The sequence below is a fragment of the Callithrix jacchus genome, chromosome 16 (assembly GCF_049354715.1).
Source record: "Callithrix jacchus isolate 240 chromosome 16, calJac240_pri, whole genome shotgun sequence".
NCBI classification, from domain to species: domain Eukaryota; kingdom Metazoa; phylum Chordata; class Mammalia; order Primates; family Cebidae; genus Callithrix; species Callithrix jacchus.
In genome coordinates, this window is record NC_133517.1 from 14817575 (window position 1) to 14844699 (window position 27125).

Here is a 27125-nt window from a genome sequence, read left to right on the forward strand (position 1 = left end):
ATAAAATCAAAGTTCAAACTTTATAAAGCATTCCATAATAAATACCTTAGGCTTCATGTTCACTAATGATCTTTATCACATATTATCGTTGTTTGTTTACAATCTTTAAAAATATAAAAATCATTCTTAACTCAGGGGTGTACAAAATGAAGACATGTACCCCTCGATATAAATGAAGTTGCTCTTACCCTTTTTCCAGAAAGGGATGATACCAGTTAATGTTGCTATCTCTGGGCAGTGGTCACGGTGTTGATTACTATATGATATTAATGGCCGGGCATGGTGGCTCACGCCTGTAATCCCAGCACTTTGGGAGGCTGAAGCAGGTGGATCACAAGGTCAAGAGATCGAGAACATCCTGGTCAACAAGATGAAACCCCATCTCTACTAAAAATACAAAAAATTAGCTGGGCATGGTGGTGCGTGCCTGTAGTCCCAGCTACTCGGAGGCTGAGGCAGGAGAATTGCTTGAACCCAGAAGGCGGAGGTTATGGTGAGCCGAGATCGTGCCATTGCACTCCAGTCTGGGTCACAACAGCGAAACTCCGTCTCAAAAAAAAAAAACCTATATGATATTAATTACCCATCTAAGTATTCACTTTTCCAACAGAATATTTTTAATTTAAAGGCAGAAGTGTAAAGTTAACCACCACCAACAGTTCTTACATAAAGGTAAAAGGAGGTATAAAGGAACAGAAAGGTTAATTGCTGTATTTACAGAAAATATACAGATACAAAGAAGAAGAGTCATAGCTGCTCCGATTCTTATTTTATTAACTGGTCATGAGGCTATAGTTAAAATTTAGAAGTTCCTTTTTTCACTACATGGATGGTTAGATTCTTTTGCCCTTGGGCAATACTTCAACTGGTCTTTTTTAAAAAAACTTAATACCTAGAAGGGTAACCTAAACCTTCATTTTTTGTGTCTGAATCTCCAGGGTTCCTCAGTGCACCATTGCCTTTTCTTTTTCTTCTTTTTAATTTTAAATTACTTTAAGTTGTTGCTGGAGATTTCTGTTAACTCTCCACATCTAGTGAATTTTTCATTTCACATACTTTTTTTCTCTTGATGTTTCATCTGGATCTCCACCCCACCCCCAGCTTTATTGAGGTATAATTAACAAATAAAAATTGTTTATATTCAACTGTGTATTTCGGTACAACTTGATGTATCGATACACACACACACCGTGAAATCATTACCAGAGTCAAGGTTATTAATATATCTGTCACTTCACGTAGTTACCATTTCTTTTGGTGTGTGGTGAGAACACTTGGTACTCTCAGCAAATTTCAAGTATACAGTACAGTGTTATTAACTATAGTTACCATGCTGTACATTAGATCTCTAGAATGTACTGATAACTGAAAGTTTGTACACTTTGACCAACATTTCCCTTATTCTTTCCCCTGCCCACCCCAGCCCCTGACGTGGACAGGGGAAAGAATGAAGGTAACTCTACTTGTGTGAGTTTGACTCTTTTCAGATTCCATATATAAGTGAGATCTAGACAATACTTGTCTTTCTGTGTCTGGTTTATTTCACTTGACATAATATTCTCTAGGTTTATTCATGTGCCCAAATGTCAAGATTTCCTTTTTTTGATAGCCTGATATTATTCCATTTTCTTTTTGATTGGGGAAAGGTTCCACTTAAAATAAGAAACCAATTTTGGTCAGGAAAACTTGAAAAAAATTAGAAACTTGAAGCATGGTACCTGACACAGGTCCCTAATATAGGTATTCTGGGGCATTCTGGTTTATGCCTGTGATTTGTTAATCCATAGATGGTCATTAGAGGGGAGAAGACATAATGGTTGACTGTCTTACTTGTGCCAGGTCCATACACATACGCACTTTTCATTTAGCCTTCTCAGTAACACTGAGTAGGAAGGTTGTCCCTTTTTGGAAATTCTGAAAGGATAAGTAGATTGTCAGAGATCATGACATATAAAAGAATCCTCTGGAAAATGTGTTTCAAGCATGTGGCCTTTAAGTTCAAAGGTAATGCATTTGAGATGAAGACAAGCCAATGTACCAGTGAAACAAATGTCAGTGAATTCAAAAGGTAACAGAGAATCATTGAATCTATTAGAGATGATATATGTGGGAATAAGTTAATGAAGAATTAATAATGGAGCCAGTGCCATTTTCATAGACATAAAACTTTATCTGAAGGAAATTATTTGTGGATTGCTTTTTGGAAAGCCATAATTGAGTATGTTCCAGTTAATTATCATTGTTTTTTTCGAGGAGAGTGATTCTAAATATTTACACATCGTATATGGTTTTGTCAGCAGTTGGTAGCAAGACCTTCCAGTATGAACTATATGGTGGCTCCTGTAACTGGTAACGATGTTGGAATTCGTAGAGCAGAAATTAAGCAAGGGATTCGTGAAGTCATTTTGTGTAAGGATCAAGATGGAAAAATTGGTCTCAGGCTTAAATCAATAGATAATGTAAGTATTTTTAATACCTGTATAAGTGACTAATGTTAAAATAATTTGAAATGGAAATGCTTTAACTATGATGGTGTATCTATAGTTGAGAATATTTTAAATATACAAATTTTGTTCAATTGGGGATGTTCTCTTTTGCAGAGGCAGAGTTGGGACTTCTGACCACATTACTTTAAAAGACATTTTTCTTTTCTGAGTACTCTAACTGGAATACAGTTCACTGGCCTACATATATTATAATGTAGTTTGTATAGAATTGTGGCAATTAAATAGAGCAGATGTGAAGGTTAAGAAAAAACTGACCAATGAGAGTTGATGTCAACATGTGTGCATTTTTAAACCAATCAGTATTTGTGAGATGGTTTTTACTGTTATTTGAATTTAATATGTCATTTTCTGAGTAAAAGTTTTTTTCTAATTAGGGCAGCTATTACTTGACTTTATGATTACTTTACCTCTCACTTTACCATACTGAAGATATGAAACTCTCAGGAACCATTTAGAATTGTTAAGGACATGCTGAGTCTTTACCCCGATTTATAGTTTTAGCCATTACCTCACTGGATTCAGTTTCAGTCATACATCTCTAGCGTAGTGCACTGCTGTAAATGGAGAAGCCTGATCTTGGCAGGAAGCCCCAACCCCACCTGCCCACCCAGGGGGCTGAGGCCATTGATGGCCTTGTTCACTTATATCTTATTCAGAATACATCTGCGTGCTTGGTTGGGATGCTCTGACTTTGGTGCCCTTTCTGCTTTTCTCTTCAGGGAATACAGTATATTGCTGCCCCTTATGCCAGGATTGCTCTTGTGTTCTTTCCTCTGTCCTAAAGAGAAAAGATACTTTTCACAGACCCCTTGGCCCCACTGTAGGTAACACTTGGAGTGGATTTGTTCACTTGGCCAAGCGCGTTGGTTCATTTATGGGGCGCTGCCTAATTCTTGCTTATCCCTCTACAGTGTAACAGACGTGTGATAGAAATGTCTTACCTCGTTTGGGATTGTAGGAAGGGTCTAGCCTTGTAGATGCTCTTATATTCTACCTGTCTTATTCTTCTTTTATACTTATCTATTTATATTTTGTTCAATTTCTGATAGAGATTTTACATAAGTAACTTTATCCATATAAGTGTAGTTACTGGTTAACAGTACTAGAGTTTTCTATATTTATTTCATAGTGTGTTCTTTACAAGCCTGTGCATGTAGATTTAATATGCCCATCTTTTTAGGCTATCAAATAAACTTTAATCTTACCTGATTTTATACAATGTAACAAATGGGTAAAGGAACACTTCAGCTCAAAAGGTACAATTATGACCTTAAACTGTCATTTATTAAGCTGTAAAAGAACTCACCAAACTTTCTAACATGTGACTTGCTTGTCCCCTAAATATGACTGATGATGTAGTGATAATTTGGTATTCTATGAGACTCATAGATGCTTGCATTTATTAAAGTTGTCCTTTATTTTCCTTATGTATTCCAAGTTGAAAGTGGTGGGGGTTGTGGTTGGTCAGGTGGGTTATGATTTGGTATAGAAATTGCCATTGAAATCTCACTTTTCTGCTTTCTTCTTTGGAGTTACTGCCTTGATAAATGTTTCGGTTTCTTTTGAGGTGATAACTTGATATATTACACTCATATAGTTTTTTCTGTTTTTTCTTTCTTTTGTCACAGGGTAGATTTTTTTTTTTAACATAAACAGTTGTTTCCTAATTTTCCAGCATTTTAGAACCATACCATAATAGAGGTTAATGACAAAACTTATTTTCTTATTATCTAGGGTATATTTGTTCAGCTAGTCCAGGCTAATTCTCCAGCCTCATTGGTTGGTCTGAGATTTGGGGACCAAGTACTCCAGATCAATGGTGAAAACTGTGCAGGGTGGAGCTCTGATAAAGCGCACAAGGTGCTCAAACAGGCCTTTGGCGAGAAGATTACCATGACCATTCGTGACAGGTAAGCTGTTACTAAACAGTTCAAATTCAACTTCAAGACTAGTTTTCCATTTTGGGAGCTTTCAGAGTCTGTGAATGTATTATTTTGTTGCAGAAAATGATCAAATGTTATGATGAGCCTTATAGTCTTGCAGTTGTGTGGTGCAGATTTGTCTTACATCGTTTGTTTTTAAAGCATTCTGATATGATACCTTATTTCAGAGTTTATAGGACCAATCTCTCTAGAAAATAAAAAAAATGTATGTTGGAGAAGTAACTTGAGTAGCAAGGCATCTCTGTGCTCACTTTCCAACTTACTGCTTAGATAGATCCAGCCTAGGATGTTCACACACAGTGCTGGTCCCTCACTGTGAGGGTCAGAGCCCATGCAAACTTCCAAGTAGTGTGGGAGTTCTGAAAGCCCTGTCAAAACTTGTGGGTAGTTTCGAACTAGTAGTTTTCAAGAACATGGAGTATTCTATTTAGCAGCTCATTCATTTAGAACTTTAAACAGCACATGAAATAGGACCCTCCGTTTATTTTCTTGTCTACTCCGTACCTAATTAAGGGTGGGTCTATATCACATCGTTATAGTAAGCTTTTGAGTTTTTGTTCCTTCTCAGTGAAACTTCTGTTTTCTGTGTTTCCAGTTTCTCATACAGTTTAGGTATTTAGTAAATGTTTCAGATGAATGTCCTTTTTACTTTACATCTAAAGCAGAGTTTCAAAGAGTAAGTTGTACTAACAGAATTTGGTAATGTAAACACAAGTTTATCATAAAACCCTTATGAGAACATGGGAACAGAGTAGAGAATCAAGCAAACGTAACTGGTGTAACAGCTCTAGAGGGACAGTTGGATGCCTCTTAATAGCTGCATGCCTTCCTTTCCAAAGGGGCTTGGGGAACGTTAGGTATCATTGCTGGCTCTAGTTCTTCTTTTCAAATAGAGCAATGTGTAAAATTTTTGTATTCAAGATGTGAGAAGTATTTTAAAGGTTTTAAATAAAAGAAATAGTCCCTAAAAATGATTTGGCTCCAGAAAATACCAAAAGTTAATAAAAAATAAAAATTATTTTTACCACTGTGATTGTTAAAAGTCTTATCTCATTCTTAATGCTGTAAAGTCTAATTATAACGAAAAAGCAGCCGGGCGCGGTGGCTCATGCCTGTAATTCCAGCACTTTGGGAGGCCAAGGCGGGCGGATCACGAGGTCAACAGATCGAGACCATGGTGAAACCCTGTCTTTACTAAAAAAATACAAAAATTATCCCAGCACTTTGGGAGGCCGAGGCGGGTGGATCACCAGGTCAAGAGATCAAGACCATCCTGGTTAACATGGTGAAACACCATCTCTACTAAAAATACAAAAAATTAGCTGGGCATGGCGGCGTGTGCCTGTAATCCCAGCTACTCAGGAGGCTGAGGCAGGAGAATTGCCTGATCCCAGGAGGCGGAGGTTGTGGTGAGTCAAGATTGCGCCATTGCACTCCAGCCTGGGTAACAAGAGCAAAACTACGTCTCAAAAAAAAAAAAAAGAAAATTACTTGGGGGTGGTAGGGTGTGTCTGTGGTCCCAGCTACTCAGGAGGGTGAGGCAGGAGAATTGCTTGAACCCAGGAGGTAGAGGTTGCAGTGAGGCGAGATCACCCCACTGCACTCCAGCCTGGTGCCTGGTGACAGAGCAAGACTCTGTCTCAAGGGGAAAAAAAAAAGGATATTCATAAAGCCATACAAAGCAGTTGTCTCTGATACTTAAAAAAGGAAATATTGGAAATATTTCCTCTGCTACACTGGAAAGATGGCAGAACAAGAGCAAAGAAAAATTCCTTTGGTTCCAGAAAATCTCCTGAAAAAGAGGAAGGCTTATCAAGCCATCAAAGCCACTCAGGCAAAGCAGGCACTTTTGGTAAAGAAGGAGCAGAGGAAAGGAAAAGGGCCTAGGTTTAAGCAATTGGAATTATTCCTACATGATTCCTGGCGGCAGACACATGACAAGGTGCATGTCAGACGACTAGAAGTGAAGCCTCACGCCTTGGAATTGCCAGATAAACATTCTTTGGCCTTTGTCATACACATTGAAAGGATTCATGGTGTGAGTTTACTGGTGCAGAGAACCACTGCAAGGCTTCGCCTAAAGAACATTTTTAGTGGTGTCTTTGTAAATGTCACTCTCCAGAACCTAAAAATGCTGCGTATAGTGGAACCTTATGTGACCTGGGGATTTCCAAATCTGAAGTCTATCCGGGAACTCATTTTGAAACATGGACAAGCCAGGGTCAAGAATAAGACCATCCCTCTGACAGACAACACTGTAATTGAGGAGCACCTGGGGAAGTTTGGTGTCATTTGCTTGGAAGACCTCATTCATGAAATTGCCTTCCCAGGGAAGCATTTCCAGGAGATCTCATGGTTCTTGTGCCCTTTCCACCTCTCAGTGGCCTGTCATGCTACCAAAAATAGAGTGGGCTTCCTCAAGGAGATGGGCAGACCTGGCTGTCGGGCTGAACGCATCAATCAGCTCATCCGCCAGCTGAACTAGAACCAGGTGCCAAATTGCAATAGATTTTTATCAATGAAGTGGAAACATGTGTTTTTGGGTTTGGAGAATTTGTATCAAGTATCTTCAGAGAAGATTACTTCCTACTTTATCTTTAAAAACTGGAAAGGAAGGGTCAAAGAAAAGACAGTAGCTGGCCAGGCGCAGTGGCTCATGCTTGTAATCCCAGTACCTTGGGAGGTTAAGGAGGGCGGATCACCTAAGGTAGGGAGTTCGAGACCAGCCTGACCAACATGGTGAAACCCTGTCTCTACTGAAAATACAAAAATTAGTGGGGCATGGTGGCCCATGCCTGTAATCCCAGCTACTCGGGAGGCTGAGGCAGGAGAATCGCTTGTACCCGGGAGGCAGAGGTTGCAGTGAGCCAAGATCGTGCCAATGCACTCTAGCCTAGGCAACGAGCGAAAAACTCTGTCTCAAAAGAAAAAAGAAAGGAAAAAAGTAGCTTATGTTCATGGCAAGCACCTCTCATCACAATCCAGTTCCAAAGAAAAATTCCAGCATTTTCTACATTGGCTGCTGCCTTGTCTGAAATCGGCACATTTCATGGAGGAAGGAGTCCTGCTTTGCTGCATCTCTTATCCTAGGGTTTAATGTTGGTAATTGAGTAACTCTATCATTTGTACAAGGCTCCCTAAGACTCCTGCAGCAGTGGACAAGCCCAGGGACATAATTGAATCTAGTGATTCCTGGGGCCTTGTGAGAAGGACTTGAAATACAAATAGGAGGAAAGGTACAAAAATAAATGTTTACTTTGTCTCTGAAAAAAAAAAAAAAAAGGAAAAAGGAAATATTGATTAGTAAGTCAAGTCAAACCATAATAAATAAACTTAAAAAAAACCTTTTACACAAAGATGTTCTGTGAATGTATAAAATCAGAGCCATAACTTGCTTTTATTAGAAAGTGTTTATTATAAAGATATTCAATATGGCAACATTTATGGCATATGAAGTTCATTAAAAGGTTTACCTGAGAATTAAGTTTTTAATTGAACCCATTATGTTTGTAGGCCCTTTGAACGGACGATTACCATGCATAAGGATAGCACTGGACATGTTGGTTTTATCTTTAAAAATGGAAAAATAACATCCATAGTGAAAGATAGCTCTGCAGCCAGAAATGGTCTTCTCACAGAACATAACATCTGTGAAATCAATGGACAGAATGTCATTGGATTGAAGGTAAGGAATAGACTTTATGGCTTGTTCTGCTGCAGTTTTAGAAAATGTCAGTCTCTTGATTCTATTTAGATGGCACTGTTTTTGTATTGATTTAGGTGGGAAATGGGGAATGTGGGGTCTGGGCTCTTGCTCTGCCCAGTCACCAAAATTATTTGGGCTGTCATCTGGAACTACAGTTCCTGTAACAACAGGGCTGGAATAAATGATCTCAGAAGTACCTCATGCTAGAATTCTGTGGAAATATGGCCAACAAAGATTTTTATGCCAGTTTAAGTGAATGGTTGCCCAACATTTCTCAACCCAGGAATATAAGGAAATGAATAATAGTTTTGGTTCATATTAGTATCTTGTTTATATAGTTTTTCCCCTCCACAAATTCCTAAATAAGTCTGTCTTACGATCAAAGGTTTTAAGTGTGACCTCCTCATTTCATAGTCTTTGGTTTAGAATATAGAGTTAACTAAGGTAGTATTGTATATGGGAAAAATTATTTAATATTCAGAAATGGAAAGATTTTTTTAGCTAAAATATTCAACTCAGTTTACTTAAGCAATTTGATTACTAGCTGTGAAATAATGTACAAATAAACTGGGTAGGCCGGGCGCGGTGGCTCAAGCCTGTAATCCCAGCACTTTGGGAGCCCGAGGCAGGTGGATCACGAGGTCAAGAGATCGAGAACATCCTGGTCAACATGGTGAAACCCCGTCTCTACTAAAAATACAAAAAATTAGCTGGGCATGGTGGCGTGTGCCTGTAATCCCAGCTACTCAGGAGGCTGAGGCAGGAGAATTGCCTGATCCCAGGAGGCAGAGGTTGCGGTGAGCCAAGATCGCGCCATTGCACTCCAGCCTGGGTAACAAGAGCGAAACTCCGTCTCAGAAAATAAATAAATAAATAAACTGGGTAAGAAACACTAGAAAAAATTAGAAATACAGGATTTTAGAGATACTAACAAAACGTAACAGGACATATATTTTGTATTTATTTACTAAGATGGCATAGTTTTGTACTTATTAAATAATGCCTCTGTGGAATTAATTTTGAATATGTTTTTATCAGGACTCTCAAATTGCAGACATACTGTCAACATCTGGGACTGTAGTTACTATTACAATCATGCCTGCTTTTATCTTTGAACATATTATTAAGCGGTAAGTAGACAATTTCTCAACTTAATGCATATGGTCATGTGACTTAATATAAGCACCATATACTTTTAATTCTCAGCCCTTTGGTTCTTTTACCTAAGGAATGGATACTGGTGTTTATCTAGAAATTTGAAGTAAATTATTTGAATCAGAGGGGTTGGTAAGGATGAGCTCTTACAGCTTCCCAAGTGTGAATAAAATTCACATATACTTGATCAGTTTTGATATTGCCCAGTAGAAAAAAGTATCCAAGGAGAAGTGGGCATGCTTTCAGCTTTCAATTTGCAATACAACTGACTGCAGTTGTACTGCCTACCACTCTTCTGCTCAGTATAAATCTAGCTGTGGTGGTTTGTAATGGAGAATTCTTGCTGTTGGAATGCTAGAAAAAAGTTTCCCTTCTCTCCAGAATCTTGGGAGGCAGATAGACATGTGTGGTGTGTTGATGCTATCTGTGCTTAGGAACTGAGGATTAGAATGCCAAGTGATCAGAACTGAAAAGAGGCAACAAGGGTTACTTCTATAGATCTTTTCAGATCCTAGCATCTACCATAGCAGTTTTTGTCAAGCCTGCTTGGATTACTTTTCAGAAGCTCTATCATACATGTGAAAATGAGATTTAAAAGATTCATAAACATAACCATTCTAACGAAATTTTTGTGTCAGCTTCTGGATAGAATGCACTTAGCTACTCTTGGAAGGGGTAAAAAGGAGTTATTGTCATGACTAATTGTTCTAGGGTTCTCTTAATTCACTGATGGATCCCTCTACCTTAATTAATCACAGTCTTGTCATTTTCTCTCTCTTTTTTAAAAATCATCAGGTTTAATGTACAGTAATTCATTTGTATCCTAACTTAGCCCAATACAGATAGCCTCTCCCACCAGCTAGATTACCAGAGATGCTTCTAGACTCATTTAAAAGATCTTTCCCTTCTCTCCATTCACCTTTGATGCTAACAGGTGCTAAATTGGAATTGGGAATTTTCTTGGATTAATATAGCATTTTTGAAACAAAACATAACCTTAGTATATAATAAAAGTACCTCTCTTGTAGGATGGCACCAAGCATTATGAAAAGCCTAATGGACCACACCATTCCTGAGGTTTAAATTCACAGCACCATGGAAATGTAGCTGAACATCTCCAGTTTCCTTCTTTGGCAACTTCCGTATTATGCACATGAAGCTTTCCCGGAGCCAGCGAGCATATGCTGCATGAGGACCTTTCTATCTTACATTATGGCTGGGAGTCTTACTATTTCATCTGATACCTTGTTCAGATTTCAAAATAGTTGTAGCCTTATCCTGGTTTTACAGATGTGAAACTTTTTCAAGAGATTTACTGACTTTCCTAGAATAGTTTCTCTACTGGAAACCTGATGCTTTTATAAGCCATTGTGATTAGGATGACTGATACAGACAGGCTTAGCTTTGTGTGAAAACCAGTCGCCTTTCTCCTCGGTCAGCGAGTAGTGCTGTTCATATTACTTCAGTTCTATAGCATATTTGCATTTTTAACATGCTACCATAGTACATTTAGAATGATTTCCTTTGATTTTTTTAAAAAATTCTGTTTGTGTGTGTGTAAAATGCCAATTAAGAACACTGGTTTCATTCCATATAAGCATTAAACAGTGTATGTAGGTTGCAAGAGATGGTGAGGATTGTTTTTAAATTTTAACTACCTTCACTTAATATGCTTGAACTGTCGCCTTAACTATGTTAAGCATCTAGACTAAAAGCCAAAATATAATTATTGCTGCCTTTCTAAAACCCAAAATGTAGTTCTCTATTAACCTGAAATGTATACTAGCCCAGAACAGTTTAATGGTACTTAGAGCTATAGCATAGCTGCTTAGTTGTTTTTGAGATTTTTTTAGTCAACACATAAGGGAAACTTCTTTCTTCTAAAAGTTGCCAGTACCATTTAGTGAGAAGCAAATAGCTATATATTTAATGTAAAAATTATTTCACTAAACAGGATAAACTTTTGATTCCCCTTTTGTTTTTTTGTGGATTAAGTGGTATAATACTTAATTTTGGCATTTGCTCTCAAGATTGTAACCTAGCTAGTTCAGGATGGTCTTAGAGTATTTTTCTGGTAATTTGTTCCATTCTGTGACTTCTCCTTACAAACAAAATGATAGTGACACTTTATCCTGATTTTTTGATTCTTTATGGTTTATGTCTATTCTAATTAAATATGTATACATAAAGTTACATTTTAGTCTGTCTGTCATTGCATCATTTGCTTTCACCAAACTTACCCACTATGCAGAAGATAGGCATGTGAGGTTCACTATCAGCTATGGGCGGCAGTTGTGATCTCTCAGAACAAGCTGACGTTCAGGTGCTCTCAGAACAGCTCTCAGTGCTGAGAGACTGAATGTCAGGAAAATTGCTTCCAGCTGGGAACCCCAGATTACCAGGTGCCAGAGAGCTGGTTCACACCTGCCATGCAGCAGGAACTCATTGAGGCTACTGATTGTCCCTGACAACACCTGACACCAGGTAATATTTAATAACACTTGAAACTGACTTTGAAAATTCTATCAGTGTGATCTGACTTAAGTTTTTTTCTCCTCTGTCATAGTACCTGCAAGATATAATAGTGTTTTAAAGAGGACAGAAAAAACAAGTCACATAATTACCATGGTTCAGAAGTTGAATATAAAAGGAAGTCTGCTACTGCTGTACAGCTTACCTTGTTTGAAATTTAGAAGAGAAAACCAAAATATTTGATTATCTACCTTGAGTCTGAAGATAATTTCAAAAGTAATGGAATTACATTCGTATCATTAAACATGGTTTTCTAGAAGAATCAATACTTGTGGTCTTAAAAACTACTAGTCTTGAGTCTTATGTTACATAAATAAAATGAAAACAGCTTTCTTTAGAGAAAAATATTTTTAATGTAGAAAAGATGGATAGCTATAATGAAATACAAACCGTTCCTATACACAGTAAACTTACTGTTATAAGAACTGCTAATCCTTCTCCAGGTTCTTAGAATCTGGGTACAGCAATATAGAAAGTAACCACTCTATGAAAACACACACCCAAAACCTGATGGGTGGCAATTGTGATAGACTAGGGAGACAAAACAGAGAGCCTCAGAAGTAGCAGAGAGTACTGCACATTTTCTTGGAAAATTCTTAATTCTTCAGTGCTTTCTGACAAGTTTCCCCAGCCAATTTATCTCTTAGCTACTCTCTGCTACTCAGTCCTGTCTTCTGACAATCATCATACTGGGATGATCATCTGCCGTTCGATGTAACATTTTTTTCCCTAACAAACACTGCCACATTTCATCTGCCTTAAGAGAATGGCAACTAATGGCTTTCAACGAAGTCACCATGATTTTGAAAGTTTAAAACCACACATTTTCCATGTTGTAAAGCTTCTAATTACTATCATTGCACATTCACCAGTCCGTTTAAAAGTTTGGTTTAAAAATGCATTAAATAGCGTTCAATTTAATATTCAGGAGAGGAAAAGGCACTTAATACTGTAATTTCCAGAAAATAATTTGTCTGTCTTCCCCTCCTGTGATGATACTGCTACACTGTTCATTCATCCATATACATGTCACAGCACCTGAGAGAAAAAGACATTTTGGTTAGGTAGGAAGTTGACCGGGAGCACGCAAAGATGAACTTGACCCCTGATGCTTACTCTTGCTTTGCTATTTGTTTACTAAAGAAGTGAAGTAAGTTCTGTTTTTCTTGTCTCCTTTCTATAACAAAACTCTTGAATAAAAATAATTGCTTGGTACAAAGATCTTGTTAGGAATAAGAACCATTTAAGTGTAAATCTAAAGCTAAAACAATTTGGAATTACAGATAAAGAACAGAATGCAAATAAATACCTTGGCAAAATAGGTATAATCAGGTAACATGACAAAAGTTAGGAGACAGATGTGAAAAAAAAGGTGGGGAATTGGTGTAAGGTTATTGGTTTATTTCCTTTTCCACTGGAAGGGGCCTGACATTCAAGTTACTAAGTTAAGAACAAAAGTCATAAATAATTTCATTTTTTTGAAACAGTGTCGCATTCTTACCCAGGCTGGAGTACAGTGGCATGATCAAGCTCACTGCAGCCTCCATCTCCTGGGCTCAAGCTATTCTCCCACCTTAGCCCTTTAAGTAGCTGGGACCACAGCCATGTGCCACCACACTCACCTAATATTTTTTATTTTTAGTAGCAGTGAGGTTTCACTGTGTTGCCCAGGCTGGTGGTCTCAAATTGTTGACCTCAAGCAATCCTCCCACCTTAATTCTGGTATTATAGGCCTGAGCCACTGAGCCTGGCCCAGAATTTTTAAGACACATATTTAAGAAGAAATAACCATATGAAATCAAGTGACACAGGGAAGAGAATGAAGGTAGGAAGTTACTGCTTACAGTGGGAAGTCAACTTAGGTAACAGAAGATTCTGTGTCTCACTAGAAGAATTAAAAACCAAGTCCTCCAAATGATGAGAAAAAAAGCAAAAAGTTGTAAGCAAACAATCTAATGAACCTCCAAGAAATATTACTAAATGAAAAAGATGTGTAGAACAGTTTAGTACACTCCACATAAATAATTTTATACACATACACCCTCATTCACAGGACACACATTGGTAAAGTACTGTAAGGAGGACTGGGAGACAGAAGTCAGCATTAGAAAGAAGCCTTAATTTTCATTGTAATTCTTTACTTTTGTATTGTTTCTGGGTTTTTTTCTTGCTTGCTTTTTTTTTTAACCTAACAATTTAAGATCATACTGTTATCTGTAAAAAAATTATAGCTTTATGATGGTTTTTAATTGTCCATATGAAAGTTAAAGACTTCCTTTTTGGAGTCCAATGCCTGTTAACAGAAATCTAAACCCTACGTAACCTAAGAGATGCAGATGACCTGGACAATCAAGATGCTCCAGGGATACGTGAGTATGGAAAGAACATGGGTGTTTTCTGCCCTAGAAGACTGTGTTCCCTGATGGAAAAGGCAGGCTTGAGTTCATTACCCTAAGAACAAACATCAAGACAACTGCAGTAGCTGCTTACCTGTGTGGCCCTGTATTCTCTCACTGATTTTTGCTCCAAGGAGATCCCAAATGAGCAGTTCACCAGACTGACTTCCAGATAAAACGGAATTTCCATCCCAGACAAAGCACCTGCAAGAATGATTTAGAAATAGCTCTTCCTTCATCATGAAGGAAGGACTATGTTAAACTGGCCAACGTAAGCCCAAATGAAGCGATCATGAACGTGTTTGTAAATGTCTTCACCCCCCGTAACTGACAAACTGTACCTCTGGGGCTCATCTGATGTCATAGAGGAGATGAGCATTCCTGTCTGCACATCGATGACATTAAGACAGCCATCTGCTCCTGTGCTGAGGACATGGCGACTATCTGCAATACAAGGTGGGACTCAGATATGAGTGACGTTTCAGAATGTGGTTTAGATTATTCTGGATTTTATTTCGGAGTCCAGTGGCCTAATCTCCACATTCGTTTTATTCAAAATCCTTGTACTTAAGCAATGACTATCCTCTCCTTGAAATGGTTCCAGCAGTTTCCAAGATAGGGATGAGATGACCCTTTGATTATGAGTTCATTTTTACCTTATAAATTAATTTCTCTAATGAGTTGAAGAATTAAAAATAACCAATCTTGCTTTTCTATCTGATACAAATGCCACAAGTATACTGTATCCTGGCATAAAGCAGTGTTAGCTATAAGAAAAACCTCTTTTATCAGCAAAATGTTTCTAAATTTTATTTTTTATTTCAAAATTAACAATATTGTTTATTTCAGAATTCCAGTTTACTTGATATTATTTGTTTTAAAAAGGATAATATCTACCTGGGCTAAAAGCAGTGTCACATACAATCCCTGAATGGCATGGAATCTGGTGCATTAAGGTGGCCGTTGTGAGGTCCCAAATATTCACTGTGCCTTCTTTGGTGCCGGAAACTAACAGTGTGCTTGCAGCATTTAAACTGATTGTGTCTACCTAAGGAAGAAAACACATTGATACATATTCCATTTAGATTTATGGTCATTAGCTATGTTTCTCTAGTCTTCAAATATGTGGCCATCATGATGTAAATTAAACCCTGTTGTACAGTGTGCTGGTTTTGCTAATGCAGATGTATTTCAACATAGAAACGAAAACGAAGTCTTGCTAGGGTAAATGTAATGCTGTTTTAAAATACCTTAAAACTGACAGTCTCAGAAAGATAACTCTATGAATAATAAGTTATAGTGAGGAGCCAAAGTGCCTGAAGCACAGCCAGTCCATGATTATTTGAGGGATTTCTGGGAATGGGGGAATCTCTCGAGGCTACACTTGCATATCATCATGAATTACATACTAAATATTTCTCAAACTCAGCTAAGCTGAAGACCATGGAAATTAGGCACCAGTTCAAAACCTCACAGAAAAGGCAGTACTGTGACCCGGAGAAAACAGCAAGTGAGAACTGAGTGCCTGCTGGCTCTGCCAACAGGCTGCATGCACTTGACCATCTGAGACAGCTGGTCACTGTCCTCCACTGTTGGATGAGTATCTCCTGGACAGATGGTCCCCTTCCATCTTTTGGGTCAGAAAACATGAAAAATCATAGGCCCTGTCTTGTTACCTCTAAGAGTTTCAGGATACCCAAATATTCAGCATCCTGCTTAGAAACTACTATTCTGGAATTCTAATTGGACGGTAGCTAATTCTCAGGGAAGTGTACAAAGAAGCAAATTGGAGGAGGAAAAAAATCAAACTCGATTTGTAAACTTAAAGAGTCAACACAAAGAAGAGAACTGAGATTTAGCCTGTCATCTTCCATTAACTAAATAAAACAAAGCAAAACATCAACAAAACCAAGAACCTTCTTCCAGCCCAACCCCCAGACTTTTAAGATCAGTTTTCTGCACAGTTTGTTGCTGGTACTCACACTGACATCATGTTCCAGTTCAGCCAGTAAGTCAAAGTGGTGTCTTTTGGTGCCTGGCATCTCTGCAGGAACACCAGACCATACCTAGGATGGAACATGTTGCAGAAGGTATTTTCAAACATTTAACATAAAGTCATTCTGGTGTATTCAATAAAAACTCCACTGCTCAATTTCCATTCAACAGACTTGACAATAAAGTTAAGCTGTACAGTGCTCCAGCTCCTCCTCTCTATGCCTGCACTTTTTCCTACCAGCATGAGCTTGCTTACAGCCCCTTGACTGTACCTGTGTTTCCTTCAGCTGCACTTGCTGCTATAGTCATGTGACTTTAATACGTGAACTAAGGAAATGAGTGCAGACATGTTACGGTATTTTCAGAACACTATTAATGTTTTGAGAAGATCAAAAAGTATGTTACCCCCAAAATAACTAAAATTAGGTACAGGCAAATAAACTTATCTAAAAAAATGGAAGAATAATTTCTGAAAAACTCCTGGAGGAAATCTAACAATTTTAGCTTCTTGCTTTCTTTTACACCAACACAAAATAGAAACTGAAAATAATGAAAGCTGGTGTGGTGTATGTAAGATTCCAAAGAAAAGACTGAATATAGTCCTACATTGAAAGAATGGTGGCTGGGTGTGGTGGCTCACACCTGTAATCCCAGCACTTTGGGAGGCCAAGGTGGGCAGATCACCTGAGGTCAGGAGTTTGAGACCAGCCTGGCCAACATGGTGAAACCCCGTCTCTACTAAAACTATAAAAATTAGACGGGCAGGGTGGCAAGCACCTGTAATCCCAGCTACTTGGGAGGCAGAGGCAGGAGAATCACTTGAACCTAGGAGGGGGAGGTTGTAGTGAGCTGAGATCACGCCACTGCACTCCAGCCTGGGCAACAGAACTAGACTCTATCTCAAAAAAAAAAAAAAAAAAAAGAATGGTGAATGAATATGCATTCAGATGATTTATGTTTAAATAAAATGTGTCTTTTGATGATTCCTCACTTTAACTTGACATTTTCTAATTAACTGTAATCAACTAATAGTTCTGATCATGGCAGATGAAAGGGGCTGCTACTATACATTTCTTTTTAATTCTGCTATTGAATGAACACTAGACCATTCACCCCACAATGGAATACAGAAATCATGATAAGCCTCCTGTTATATTAAGAAGTGGCTATAATTCTCACCACTGCACTTCAGCCCCAGCTTAGATGACAGAGCAAGACCCTGCCTCTTAAAAAAAAAAAAGGCGGGGGGGGGGGAGTTTTTTAATTAAAAAAGTACATATCACAAAATGTACATATCACAAAGTTATGTGAAATGTAAGGATACTGAATGTTATTGCCTGTGTTTAAAATATATGTTATATAAATAAAAAATATATAACATATTTTACATATATAATATATATTTTAAATATATATAAATGATATATATCATATAAAAATATATAAATATAGATATATTTTTATATATCTATATTTTAAACATAAGCAATAACATTCAGTATCCTTAAGTATCACATGCTTTGTGAAAAAGACTGAAGTGACTGAACATGTTAACACGTAGCTGAGTGGCTTATAATATCTGTATGTACAAACATTTCAAGCTAAAAATTATATATATGCCATATAGCATACCAAGTTAAAAAATGTTAATTATATATAAACCTTCACCGTAGAGTCCCAGGATGCAGAGTAGAGCCTGTTGTCATGCCAACATATCTTACTAACAGCATCATCATGTCCCATTAATGTGTCCTGGCGTCTTCCAAATGCTATGGAATAAAAATAGCTAAAAGATAATGAGAAGTATTAAAACAGTAGTCTAGCTTAATTTTAAGACTCTTAAACACATATTAAAGAAACATTAAGCTGTTTAATTCTATACTTACTAAGGCTTGCTAGAATTACAAATTGCTTATTCTCAAATTACTAAACAAAAATTCTAAATTTAAATTGAAAATTACAAATTTCCATGTCTGGCTCATCTGTGTTTTTACCTCAATTTAAAACTTAGAGAAAAACAGATGCCAATGGGAGAAATTATTCGATTCAAGTAATTGTATTCAAATCCAACCATACTGTCCTCATCTCTAGTATTTGTTCCCTTTAGAAAACAGTGCAGTATCCTAGCAGGGAAAGCTTCTGGCTTTTTACACCTCATGTCCGCAGAGGCAGCTATTCTGTACGTGGAATCACAGAGCGGGGTGCACAGATACATACACATTATTATCCCATGAAGAACTTATGACAGTGGCATCTCCTGGTAAAAGTAAACATGATGATAAAGCCTGAAATACAAACGATTTGACATTAACAATCTATAATAATTAGTAAGTCTGTAACATAGTAAAACTATCTTATAAGCTCTTTCAAAAATTAATCCTCAAATTCTCTTTATGGTGGCTCCCCTGTTTACCCAGATTTTCTCAACTGGCTAATTCTAGGTATAAGGTTTCTTCCCAAATGCAGAAAGAAATGTCCAAGTGTGTCAAGGGTATCAATCTAGCCTGATGACTCTCTAGGGTCCCCTGGGCTGGAAGAAGCCCATTCACACTTTGGAGTAAATCTCCACGGGAGGGCAGGCTGGGAATGATTTTCATGAAAGAAAATACCCCCCCCTCTGGACTATAGACTTATGTGAGTCAGAAAACCTTCCAAAATTCCTTAGGGAATTTCCAGATCTTTTGCATGATTTATATTAAAAATAAAATGTGTTATTTCAGAAGAATTGGTTTTGTCATATTCAGTATCCTACCAACTCAGATGCATAAATTATTTAAGTAGCACATAACATTTAGTCTAACAGCTAAAAAAAGGAAAGCCTTATTAAGTAAAATCCTACTGGGTAGCTCTCCAAGTATTTTAAGCTAAAAATGAAATCACAACAGTATGAGAAAGTGGCAATCTGAAAAAAAATTGAAATTAGAAGTAATCTAAGATATTTGGTGGATTTACTACACAGGAATAAACTCAGCTGTTTTGGGAGAAATAAAGTATCATTGTATGTGTGTGTATGAAACAAACTACTACATGGATTTCTATCATAATACTAATAAAATGAACTCACCATATTTGAAAATGATATACTTCTTTGTAGCATTTTCGATTCTTTAGAAAACATCTTCAAGGTGGAATCTAATTTAATAATGAGAAGTACACATATAAGAAAGATTTCCTGGCGGGGGGTAGTGGCTCAAACCTGTAATCCTAGCACTTTGGGAGGCTGAGGTGGGTGGATTGCTTGAGCTCAGGAGTTTGAGACCAGCCTGAGCAACACGGCAAAACCCCATCTCTACTAAAATACAAAAAAATTAGCTGGGCGGGACGGCATGCACCTATAAAATCAGCTACTCGGGAGGCTAAGGCAGGAGAATTGTTAGGACCTGGGAGATAGAGTTTCCAGTGAGCCACGATCAGGCCATTGCATTCCAGCTTGGGCGACAGAGTGAGACTCCATCTCTTAAAAAAAAAAAAAAAAAGATTTCCTAACCATTACAGGTGTCAAAAAAACAGCTGCCCTTCTTGTTTCTGTGGCCAACAGTATACTTTATACTCCAAAGTATAATCTTGTGGAAAAACCAAATGTAAACATGGCTAGATAATCTGTGGCCAAATCCAACATTAAGATTCTATGACCTGTACTCCATGACAAAGAAATCAATTTAAAAATCCAGCACAGCTTTCTGGTCCCGGTCGCAGAAGCAGGATGACGAAGGGAATGTCATCGTTTGGGAAGCGTCGTAATAAGACGCACACGTTGTGCCGCCGCTGCGGCTCTAAGGCCTACCACCTTCAGAAGTCGACCTGCGGCAAATGTGGCTACCCCGCCAAGCGCAAGAGAAAGTATAACTGGAGTGCCAAGGCTAAAAGACGAAATACTACCGGGACTGGTCGAATGAGGCATCTAAAAATTGTATACCGCAGATTCAGGCATGGATTCCGTGAAGGAACAACACCTAAACCCAAGAGGGCAGCTGTTGCAGCAACCAGTTCATCTTAAGAATTTCACCGATTTAGTCATGCAATAAATATTCTGGTTTTAAAAATAAAAAAAATAAAAAAATAAAAATCCAGCACAGACATGGTAGATCTACTCTTGACATTTCAGTAAGACTATATGCAGAAATGTCAAAGCTGATAAATGCAGAAAGTTACAGGGAGGAAATGGCAATTTTAATAGTAATACAGAAACAGTAATTTAAATACTAAATAAGAAAAATACCTTGGCAATGTTTACTTTAAACACACTGCCCAATTATAGTGTGATACCCTTACACTGAACGTTAGTTATAGAAGGGGACCACTGACTTTCTAAATAATAATAAAGTAGAAATTAAAAGTCCAAGCATTTAATTTTCTTGTGTAACAGAAACCTTAAATTGTGTGTGTGTGTGTGTGTGAGAGAGAGAGAGAGAGTTGCTCTGTTGCACAGCCTGGAGTACAGTGATGTGATCTTGGCTCACTGCAAATTCCACCTTCTGAATTCAAGCAATCCTTGTGCCTCGGCCTCCCGAGTAGCTGGAATTTATGGTGCGTGTACCATACCTGGCTAATTTCTGTATTTTTAGCAGAGACTGAGTTTCACAATGTTGGCCAGGTTGGTCTCGAACTCCTGGCCTCAAGTGATCCATCCGCCAGCTTCCCAAAAGGCTGGGATTACAGGTGTGAGCAATTGCGCCCAGCCTCAAAACAACTTCTTAAAAACCAAAAGTCACAAATTACAAGGCTCTAATGTGCTTCAAACATCCTATATTTGAGATATGTAACAATCTACTTTCTAACATATAAAACATGTCAGAAGAAACTTTAAATAATTTTCTCTGCACAGTATAACTTACTAATTCAACCCAATTTTTGCAACCCCAACACACAGAATTCCTGACAATTAATAAACATGAGCCTTAATAAGACACTCTTTTAATTTGAAAACGAAAACAGAAGAATGGACATGGTATCATTTGAGCTTTTCCCCGAGCAGTATAATTAGATCTGATAGTCTTCCCAAACTTGCTTTTGATTCTTTTAGGCAATTCCAAGCATTCACCACAAAATCTGTTTCAGATTATTAATTTGGGGCATCCTACAAAAAGAAACATAAGCCAGTCGCGTGTATAAGGAAGGGTGTTTTTCTCTCCTTGATGTCTACTGGTTGGGATTTGGTGCTCTCACTGCAGCAGCCTGGGTTCATTTCTCAGGGAACCAAAAACATTTAAAAAGAAAATAATAAAAGAAAAAAAAAGACGTTTTTTTTGAAATCACAGATCGCCCGTACTAGAGGTGATCACGTTAAAGACTACAGGAAAAGCTAAGCTCGTAAGTGGTGGGTTCTGTGCATACCCACATACCTAAACACACTGTATACTAGAGGAAGATATGTAACTTAGGGGTGACCATCAGGAGATTCATAAATCAGTAATATGAATTATGAAAATCTAAATGTGAGAAGAAACTAACAGAAAAAAACAAAAGCTTTTGACTTTATTTTTAAACTCTCGTAGCCGGGAGCAGTGGTTCATGCCTGTAATCCTAGCACTTTGGGGGCTGAAATGGGTGAATCACCTGAGGTCAGGAGTTCAAGATCAACCTCATCAACATGGTGAAACCTCATCTCTACAAAAATACAAAAACTAGCCAGGCATGAAGGTGGGTGCCTGTAATCCCAGCTGCTTGGGAGTCTGAGGTTGGAGAATTGCTTGAACCCGGGAGGCAGAGGTTGTGGTGAGCTGAGATCAGACCATTGCACTGCAGCCTGGGCAACACCGCAAGACTGTCTTAAAAAAACAAACAAACAAAAAAAACCCAACCAAACAAACAAAACCTCTCTCTCCTTTATTGGGAAAATCCAGAAAAGTGACATAATACTTAAAGCCGCAGAGGTGTGAAGCCACAATGCTCATAAAATTCATGGTTCACAAGGTCATACAAGTACGATGGGCAGAAGGATTTAACAAACCATGGCAGACAAATCCCACTAAGAACACGGGTTTTGCTTATTTTGTCTGAGGCTATAATATTGGCAAACTCTGTAAGTAGAAATCCTGGCAAAATACAGAGAATTCTTTCAGAGAATTGCCTTGGTGACCCCGGTGTGGCCCAGTTTGGGAACTGCACATGAACTTCATTTTGATCTACTGTGTAGAATCACTTCTATTCTTTGCAGAAAATTCTTTTATATACAATCCAACACAGTATTAGAAAAAGAAAAGAATGAAATGCTACAGATGATAAACAATGATAAGAGCATCTGAGAGTAGTAATCCCGATTTTCCTAGAAGTGTTTAGTTGGATAGCATGTTGTCTTAATGAAAGAAAAATAAAATTTCCTGTGATAAAGACTGAAGAGCGAATAGCCTTACTTGAAAAAGTTACAAACTTTGTCAGAACGAATTGTCTTCTCACGGAAGCAGGAAGCAAAGACGCTACCCCTTCACCTCTGCACCTTCTGGAGCGCCAACACAGTTCTCAACACGACGAGGCCAAGACATACTTTAATCAATAATACGTAATGCAAACTACCAGGGAGAGAACAGTGGTGTACATAGTAAGGGATGCTTTCTGCTTTATAGCTATAAGTCGCATCACTGACACACTGCAAGGGCTTTTATAATTGTGACAATGTATAAGCATACGAAATAATATATGAATTTGATGTTGAGTTAAATCCTACGGCAAACAGCCATAAGTATAGACTGAATGACAAAACCGAAAACCGTACCAGCAAAACTGCATCTCTGTGTGCTGACAGGCACGCGCCAATTTCTGACACAGCACTTGCTACTCGTGGCCAGTCCCAGCAAGTGGACAGGGCACCCTCTCATGGCAGGCAGGAAGGCCGACCAAGCAAGGGTGTGGAAGGGAGGCTGTTTCTGTCCTATACCCTCAACTCTGGGAAACCTTATCAGCAACAGAAAGATGTTCATCATTATTTTTGGCAAATTACAATGAAACTCTATATAATATACCACAAAGAAACTGCTCTAAGTTGATTTTATGTGGAGGCAGCACATGCAAATGCAGTCCTTGACCACGAGCTAAAGACTCACATTCTAGGATTCCGGTTAAGCCGCCTCTCAGGGAGGAACACTGACCTTGGGATGTTGTGAAGACTGAAGATCCATTGCGAGAGACCGTGATTCCTGTAACTGCCCTGCTCAGAAACAAAGTTTAACAAATTACTACTCATCATGTGTTAGGACACCCTCTTTGTTTCATGTCCTTGATTTAATTTTACCAAGGTTCCTTCACTTTTTTCTTCACAGCATGTCTGCCGGATCTGTCCCAGCATAAACCTGCCATTACCAAATCACCGCTTGGCACCTTCCAATGTTCTGGCAACACCTATGGCTAGAAAACAGCCCCACTCTTTGCTTCCCTATGTGCCACATGCAATGCTTCACATACTCCTGACAATTTCTGGCAATTGGAAAACTTTTCCTTCTAATTCCCCTCATTTGATCATCACCAAAATGACAAACTCTTCTTCATAGTCTCTTCACTTGCTCATTACTGAACCTCATTTACTCAGTGACCGTTCAATGATGAGAAAATTGTTTCCAACCTGTCCTCTTAAAGGATCGTTTGTTCTTCACGACCTTGGATTACAAGGTCCTTTCCTATGTGCCATTTAGAGGAGTTGAGAAAAAACAGCCACTGTCATCATGAATCAGCCAGAACTCCTTGTTTTTCTTCAGGAGGCCGGACTGTGATGTGAAGCCATCCATCTAATGCAGAGCATCGGGCCCAGTTCTCCCCATGACCAATATGCCAAAGCGGCTGTCTGTGGTCATGGAACGGGGCAGGGGCCTACTGTCTGGGCCTGGGTTTCCTCTCTGTAGCAGGATGAACAAGCTAGGTCAGTGCTTCTCAAGCCCTTCTACCAGAGAACATGACGATCCTTAATGACAGAGAGCAGAGAACACACATATCGCCTCTGGGTCCAACAGCAAGCCCAATTTCTTAGAAGTATAGTTATTGTTATAGGTTTTTTTTAATATTCATGTAAACTTTGCAATGTTCTCTCTCTCTCTCTCTCTCAGAGAGCTAATTTTTTTAAGGTGCCTTTTGTATAAAGGCACATTATGTATAAATTCAACACTTGTGGAGTATATATCACACTTCTCCCAACGAAGATTCAAGGAGCTGTGTACTCCAATTTGAGAGGGACAAAAATGGCTGCTCTCTACAGACCACATCTTGTACTGTGAAACCACAGACTGCAGAAATGACAGCAAGGGAGCCACCAGAAATCATTTTGTGCCAAACTTTCCCTGACTACATCCACCTCAGGTGGAGATCGCTATAAACATTTTGGGGAGATTTTTAAAAAATCAAGACAACATTGAAAGGGAATTTTCCCTCTGACTCAACTTAAAACAGTTCAATCCCATGCCAAGATCCTAACTTTTGCGAGGTCTATCAGCTGCTGAGAAGAAGCAGAGACATGCTTACTCTTTGTGGATTTTATATTGCTCGTGTAACTGCAGTTTGGCGATGCTATCCCAGGCGAGTGTTTTGCTTTCTTCAGTCAAGTCTTCAAAAGACTCTTCACCTGGAGAGACTACATTAAAGTTTTGCTAAGTCCTCTAAGTTACTAACAGACTACAGCATCAGATTCACGATATTTTCTATTAAAATCAAGCAACTAAGAAATGAAACACCCTATCACAATATAACTGCTTTGAAATGAACCTGTTAAGACGGTTCCGTGTTAGTCAAGGAAAACATTGTACAGAGAAAGATAAAAAGTATCTTTGAATAATACTGGAGTCTTTTTATGCTTTTAGAAATGTTTGCAAAATTTTCACTTGGCAGCTAACTTATGAATTTCAGGAAATACAAGACTGAGTCATCATTTCCTTGTCAACATTCTTTCAAAAACCTGACAGTTGCCTAAGAATGCTGCAGTTTTGCTTTGGTTTGAGGTGGGGAAAGCAGAGATGAAATCAATTACTGCAGGAGCTTCTGGCAGAAGTAATCCTTTTACTTCTGCTTTAAGAAGGGCAGAAACAATTAACCTCTTAAAGCAATCACATGGCAGTGGTTATGGCCTGGTGACTAAGCAGAGCACAGTTTGGAAAGGCATCACAAGATAATCCTGTGATCTTTATGACTTAACCCTCTAGAGCATTCTCTCTTAAAGAAGCTACCCCTGGGCCACGTAACTCCAGGAAGCTATTTCTCCATGCTTGAGACACTGCTCAGCTGTGTATGCCTAATAAGTCTGGATGTGCTTGGAACAGAGGAGGACTGGAGATAAAAAGTGATTTTGCTCTCAAGGCTCCACAGAGTGTCGGCCTTCTTCTGGAAGCTTGTAGGTTTGAAGTTGTCTTATGTAAAAGGTAAAAGATGGGTAACTGGAAAAAGGTGAATATTCTTTACCACCTTTCCAAATATTAGATGAAAGAACTGGGTCAAGTTTATTTTAGTGCCAACCATCTGCCCAGCGCAGAACAGATACCCTGTAAACGTTTGTCCAAAGTTAAATAAGAAAGTGAAAGCCCGGTGGCTTATGCCTGTAATCCCAGCACTTTGGGAGGCCAAGGTGGGTGGATCACCTGAGGTCAGGAGTTCAAGACCAGCCTGGCCATCATGGTGAAACCCCATCTTTAAAAAATTTTAAAAATTAAAAAAAAAAAAGAAACTGAAAGCCAATGAAGAAAAGATAGCACTTTGAATTCAAGATCTGTATATGGATATGGAAGAGCATAATTCGGGCCAGAGAAAGTCACTTCTCAGAGACAGCAGGGCTGACAGTGACTGGGAAGAATACTGGACGGCCAGGACCGTAAGCATGAAAAGGTAAATAGTCAAGGATCAAACACCAGCTTGAAAACCACAGAAAAGAAAGAGAACCACATCAAAACATATATGGCCAAATTTCACTCATATTCAATTGCCAGAAAATAAAAGTGATTTGATTTCCCTTAAAGTCTATAGCTGAAAATAAACAACATCAGCAAAAACAGGTATTTGTTTTCAGAAGAACTGCAATAAGGCAGGAGAACACAATGATCTCTAAGTAGCACAACATACATGTCTTATCTCCTCTTCAGAATCTTCAGAAACAGCTAATCATGGAAGAGAAACAAAAGGTGCTCATGTTTATTCTCTTTACAAAATTTACCTGGGGAATCTGCCATAGAAGCATTATAACTGGAGGTCTGGGACCAACTTTTAAACTTCGGGGTGATCCTTCGAGGATGTGGTGTCACAAATAGTTGCTTTGGTGTCTGACCAAATTCCAGGATTTGCGTAAGCATGGCTACCTTCTCATCAGGATCCTGGATGCTTTGGGACAGAACACAAATAATGTATTGAACCACTAGGTTCGAGCTACTTGAAAGCACACATGTCAAATAATACTGATCAGTAGGAGGGATAACCCTCAAATAATGAGAGCCACGATGTGCCAGGGTTGTGTACACCTTGCCATAGACCTTTAGAGTATTTTCTGAAGCTCAGGAACACAACAATGAAAGCAAGACAGAATTCAGTTTAAAATTTCCATACCTTAACATTCAAATAACTATCTTAATAATTTAGATAAAGGCACAACTTACATTACTTAGAACAAGCAGAAACTCCTTACTGACATATAAGTACCTGGTCAAGTCTACACCTCCTTCGTAAGTCAGGGGATGAAATACTGAAAAAGACATACAAAACACTATTGAAAGATGTACTGTGTCAATATAATACACACCTGTTCAGAACTTAAACAAGGCCACGACTTAAAACTCATGTTCAAAGAAATTACTATTCACTTCACAAAACAGACTAATATCCGACTTCAGTAAATACTAACCTCAATATTACTTTCAGGTGAACAAAAATCTCATTGTCAGGTAGAGGACCTGTTATTTCAGTCAACATTTTCTCCTGAGAGGAAGCATGA

At 38.4% G+C, this 27125-nt stretch overlaps 3 protein-coding genes and 1 pseudogene across 12 annotated transcripts in view; 3 read left to right on the forward strand and 1 right to left on the reverse strand.

The window, feature by feature from the left end:
* SDCBP (syndecan binding protein) overlaps positions 1-11504 on the forward strand; it is a 31033-nt gene extending 19529 nt beyond the window's left edge. For 4 of the 8 annotated variants that reach the window (XM_002758929.7, XM_008982682.5, XM_008982683.5 and 1 more), the window contains exons 5-9: positions 2298-2459; positions 4242-4417; positions 7964-8135; positions 9195-9286; positions 10340-11504. In XM_002758929.7, the coding sequence (XP_002758975.1) occupies positions 2298-2459; positions 4242-4417; positions 7964-8135; positions 9195-9286; positions 10340-10394 (657 nt within the window). In that variant the 3' untranslated portion in view covers positions 10395-11504. The remainder of the gene's footprint in view (positions 1-2297; positions 2460-4241; positions 4418-7963; positions 8136-9194; positions 9287-10339) is intronic. The other 4 variants (XM_008982684.5, XM_008982685.5, XM_078352506.1 and 1 more) reach the window with 1 other exon arrangement.
* On the forward strand, positions 6142-7221 carry LOC144579697 (ribosomal protein uL30-like pseudogene; annotated as a pseudogene). The gene has a single exon (XR_013527846.1). The product of XR_013527846.1 is annotated as a ribosomal protein uL30-like pseudogene (transcript).
* A 668-nt stretch (positions 11505-12172) lies between the features above and the next one.
* Positions 12173-27125, reverse strand: part of NSMAF (neutral sphingomyelinase activation associated factor) — an 82019-nt gene continuing 67066 nt past the window's right edge. The window contains exons 20-31 of one of the 2 annotated variants that reach the window (XM_008982687.5): positions 26834-26876; positions 26355-26518; positions 24680-24788; positions 23320-23378; positions 19299-19366; positions 18452-18519; positions 17897-18020; positions 16222-16305; positions 15137-15287; positions 14581-14683; positions 14334-14443; positions 12173-12881 (exon numbers count right to left, since the gene is read on the reverse strand). In XM_008982687.5, the coding sequence (XP_008980935.3) occupies positions 12787-12881; positions 14334-14443; positions 14581-14683; positions 15137-15287; positions 16222-16305; positions 17897-18020; positions 18452-18519; positions 19299-19366; positions 23320-23378; positions 24680-24788; positions 26355-26518; positions 26834-26876 (1178 nt within the window). In that variant the 3' untranslated portion in view covers positions 12173-12786. The remainder of the gene's footprint in view (positions 12882-14333; positions 14444-14580; positions 14684-15136; positions 15288-16221; positions 16306-17896; positions 18021-18451; positions 18520-19298; positions 19367-23319; positions 23379-24679; positions 24789-26354; positions 26519-26833; positions 26877-27125) is intronic. The other variant, XM_078352505.1, reaches the window with a different exon arrangement.
* On the forward strand, positions 19910-20300 carry LOC108588627 (large ribosomal subunit protein eL37-like). The gene has a single exon (XM_035277550.3). It carries the CDS (start codon positions 19938-19940, stop codon positions 20229-20231), a length of 294 nt encoding a protein of 97 aa, XP_035133441.2. The 5' UTR covers positions 19910-19937; the 3' UTR covers positions 20232-20300.

Coding starts and splice junctions, on each gene's coding strand:
- LOC108588627 (XM_035277550.3), top strand. CDS start 19,938: ATGACGAAGGGAATGTCATCGTTTGGGAAGCGTCGTAATAAGACGCAC.